At 53.3% G+C, this 3,555-nt stretch overlaps 1 protein-coding gene across 1 annotated transcript; it reads right to left on the bottom strand.

The window, feature by feature from the left end:
• Window positions 1-307: 307 nt before the first annotated feature.
• Window positions 308-1,776, bottom strand: NOG (noggin). The gene has a single exon (XM_066565983.1). It carries the CDS (start codon window positions 1,214-1,216, stop codon window positions 545-547), a length of 672 nt encoding a protein of 223 aa, XP_066422080.1. The 5' UTR covers window positions 1,217-1,776; the 3' UTR covers window positions 308-544.
• Between the last annotated feature and the right edge of the window lie 1,779 nt (window positions 1,777-3,555).

Below are 3,555 nucleotides of genomic sequence, written 5' to 3' on the forward strand. Positions count from 1 at the left end.
CTTCATTTACATAGGATTAAGTCATTCGAACTGTTCTCTCTATTTACAATAACATTGTGCTCTAGGCGTTTATTCATTTTTATTTTAAATCTGAAGTCCGTAAGGAAAAAGAAAAAAAAACCCTCACACACACGCTTTCCGAATAATGGAAAATATTATCAAAGTTTTCTTATCAAAAAGTTTGGTTTGTATTTTTTAATCCTTTTATTAAAAAAAACACCCAACAAAAAAACCTACTTCGCCAAAGCGAAGCAACTTCTCTCTGAAATATAAATACAAAAAAAAAAAAAAAGAAAAAAAAGAATACGTTAGCAACGATCAGGGTAATAGTCTTGAAAATACAGTAGACGCTGATTATTTCACGTATAATACTGACCTTTTAATAGTATATTAAACCGGTGCCATATATACACACACAATATACATTCTCCTACACGTTACAGTGCATTACAACGTTAACCAGAAAGCAAATGTCTTTTATTTCTGTTGCAGCAAAGGTCCACGTGAGTCCGCTGGAGAAGGGGCGCGAAGGGAAGTGCCAGCCCTAGCAAGAGCACTTACACTCCGAAATGATGGGGTACTGGATGGGTATCCATGTGCATCTCTGCCCGCCCCGGCGCTGGCACCTCCACCTCAGGATCGTTAAATGCACGGACTTGGCAGGTTTGCAAACCATGCCTTCGGGGACTGAACAAGACCTTTTACTGTAGCAGCTGCCCACTTTGACATACCGGGGCCAAAAGCGGCTGCCGAGATCGTTCCACGTGTATAGGACCGGGCAGAAGGTCTGGGACCAAAGCCACATCTGCAGCTTCCTGCGCAGCTTCTTGCTCAGCCTGTGCTTCTTGCCCGGCTGCAGCCCGTCGTAGAACTCCAGCCCTTTGATTTCGCTGGGCATCGCTCCCGAGGGTCTCTGCCTGAGCAGCAAGTCCAGCTCAGCTAGATCGTCCACTCCGAGCCGGTCCTCGGGCAAAGAAACAGCCATAAAGTTGGGGTCGAAGTGTCCGCCCATGAGGTTCCTTAGCAAGGTCTCGTTAAGATCCTTCTCCTTGGGGTCAAAGATAGGGTCCGGGTGCTCGATTAGATCCACCAAGGGCAAGTTGTCGCTGGGAGCCGGTCGGATGTGCAGATAGTGCTGGCAGGCGCCCTGCTCTAGCCGGAGACCCAGCAGAACCACCAAGGCGTATATAGTCACAAGGCACTGGGAATGATCCATCCTTGGGAGACCGGTGGGGGGGGGAGGGGGAAAGGGGGGCTGGATTCACCAAACAGCAAGGGAAGAAGGTGCAAGCAAATACATCAGAAAACTTGTACGGGGATATCCAAAATAGCTCGTCTTTGAAGGGGATCACGATCTCCACTCGCCGCACCACCAGCAAAGACAGCCCCCTGATAAGCGTGGAGAACAAGCCCCCTGCAAACACTCTTCTCTTCCAGGCTTCTCTATAAAATTTCTCCTGGTGAAGCCGCTCCAAAATTCTGCTGCTGCTGCTGCTTCTTCTCGCCCTTCCCGGGAACGGGAGATGCCTCTTTTTGTTGCGAATTCTGCTTGTTGCTGCCGCTCCTCGTTGTCTGCCTGTGCGCGTGGAAGAAGTAGCTGCCGGTTCTTCCTCCCCGCTCCTCTCCGCCGTTTGCAAAGCAGCCTCCTCAGCAGCAACAGCAGCCACGCACGTTGGCACCAGTTTGTCTGCTTTGCAAGGACCCAAAGCCTTTAAATTTCCTGCACTTTCAGCTTCATCTCCATGGAAACCACAGACTCTCTCCTAACCCACCCCACCCCCCTTAAAACCCACACACACAACACAACCCCCACTCCCACAAAAGTCCAGGAGAGCGCGGCTTCCCCCTTCCCACCGGCAGGCACCCTCTGCTGGGGAAGGCTGAGGCGGGAGCCGCCGCCTCCCCCCGCCCTCCGCACGCCGCCGCTCACGCGAGCCGCCGCGCCCCGGGAGATGCTGCCCTGCCCGGGGCAGCCGCCGGCAGCTCCGCCCGGCCGGGCGCCCGCTCGTCGGGCCGGGGCCGCCGCCTCCGGGCTCGGCCTCGCCCCGCCGCTCTCCTCGTGGGCGCGGAGCGCGGCCTCTCCCGCCCGCCCCGCGCAGGAGCGCGGCCCGGCCGCCCGCGGAGAGCCGCGGCTGTCCCGGTGCTCCGCGGGCTGCCCGCGCCCTCCCGGCCCGGCCTGCGCTGCGCGGCCGCCGGGGGCCGCCTGCCCGGGCGCGCACATGGGCGCGGGGAGCGCTGCCCGCCCGCGGGGCCGCTGCGGACGCTGTGCCCGCGGCGCCGGGGCCGCCGGGCGCCTTCCCGGGCGGAGCGAGCCCTCTGCTGGCGGCGCCGCGCCGGGCCGGGGGCTGCCCGCCCGCGGGCCGGGGGGCACCGGGACGGCGCGGAGCGGCGGGATGCCCTCGGCGCCGGGGAAACTCGGGAAGAGGCTCCCGCGCCCCGCGGGTGAGCGCGGGCAGAGCCCCGGGGGTGCTGCGGGTGGGAGGAGGCGGCTCCCGCGGACTCCGCGCGCACCTCGGGGGCTGCGGCCGGGTGGGACCCCGCGTACGGACCTGCGGTCCCCCGAGACGAGCCCGGGTGCTCGGCTCCCATGGCGGATGCTCCGGGAGACTGCCCGGCCCCGCTGCTCTCTCCGGAGCACTTGCTTAGCGATTTTCTAGGGAGCTCGCTAAGACTTCTTCATCAGAAACGCAATTTCCAGTTATGCCCTCAATACATACAGGAAAGATGGAAAGTGCCTCAATGGAAATACATAAAACAATTTAAAATTTGATACTAAATGCCACTTCCTTGGCAGAATTACTGTCTTGCAAAGAGCACTTACACGGCGTGGCGGGCAGTATGGCTGCATGGCTGTAAGGCTTTATTATGGTTTGAGTAAAATTTCCTGAAGTGCTTGAATCCCATTCCTGCAGGCTATTTAGGCACTTAGGAGCCTAAGTTTAATGGGACTGAAGCTAAGCCATTTTACCTAAATTATTTATGCATTTGTTTAAATCTTAACCTTCAAAATTAGGTTCATTATGAAAGTAGTACATAGATCATATTACCAATATTGGGTGTTTTTTATAAAAATGATATTTTTTCAACTATTTTCATTTACAATTTTCAATTTAAAAGAACTCTTAACTTTGCTTTATTCCTGAACATCTAGGGCATTTTATAAATAATATATAAGTGAAAAAAGATTACATGAAAAAGATGGAAAACTAATCTAAGGTCAATATTGTGAAAGAGCCTCACAGTGACACTTGCTGCTACAATGTCAGTCAAAGATCTGCTGGAGTTTGATTACAATTTTTTTCGTCTGCAAGTTGAGGTCTCTACCTTCACCCAGACCCTGGTAAACTTTAATTACTGAAATTTGGCACGAAAGTTGTCCCTTGATATAAGCGAGAAGCCACACCTCAGAACCAGAACAGAAGCAAAAATTCAGAAGTTACATCATATTGCTTGTATTTTTTTTAAATAATAAATTAAGTTTCAGTCAGCTGGTATTTGAAACCAGTTCTTTAATCTTAAATCTAAAAAGCAAAGCTAATAAGGCCTATATACCAT

This window comes from Molothrus aeneus, chromosome 26 (assembly GCF_037042795.1).
Source record: "Molothrus aeneus isolate 106 chromosome 26, BPBGC_Maene_1.0, whole genome shotgun sequence".
Taxonomy (NCBI): Eukaryota; Metazoa; Chordata; class Aves; order Passeriformes; family Icteridae; genus Molothrus; species Molothrus aeneus.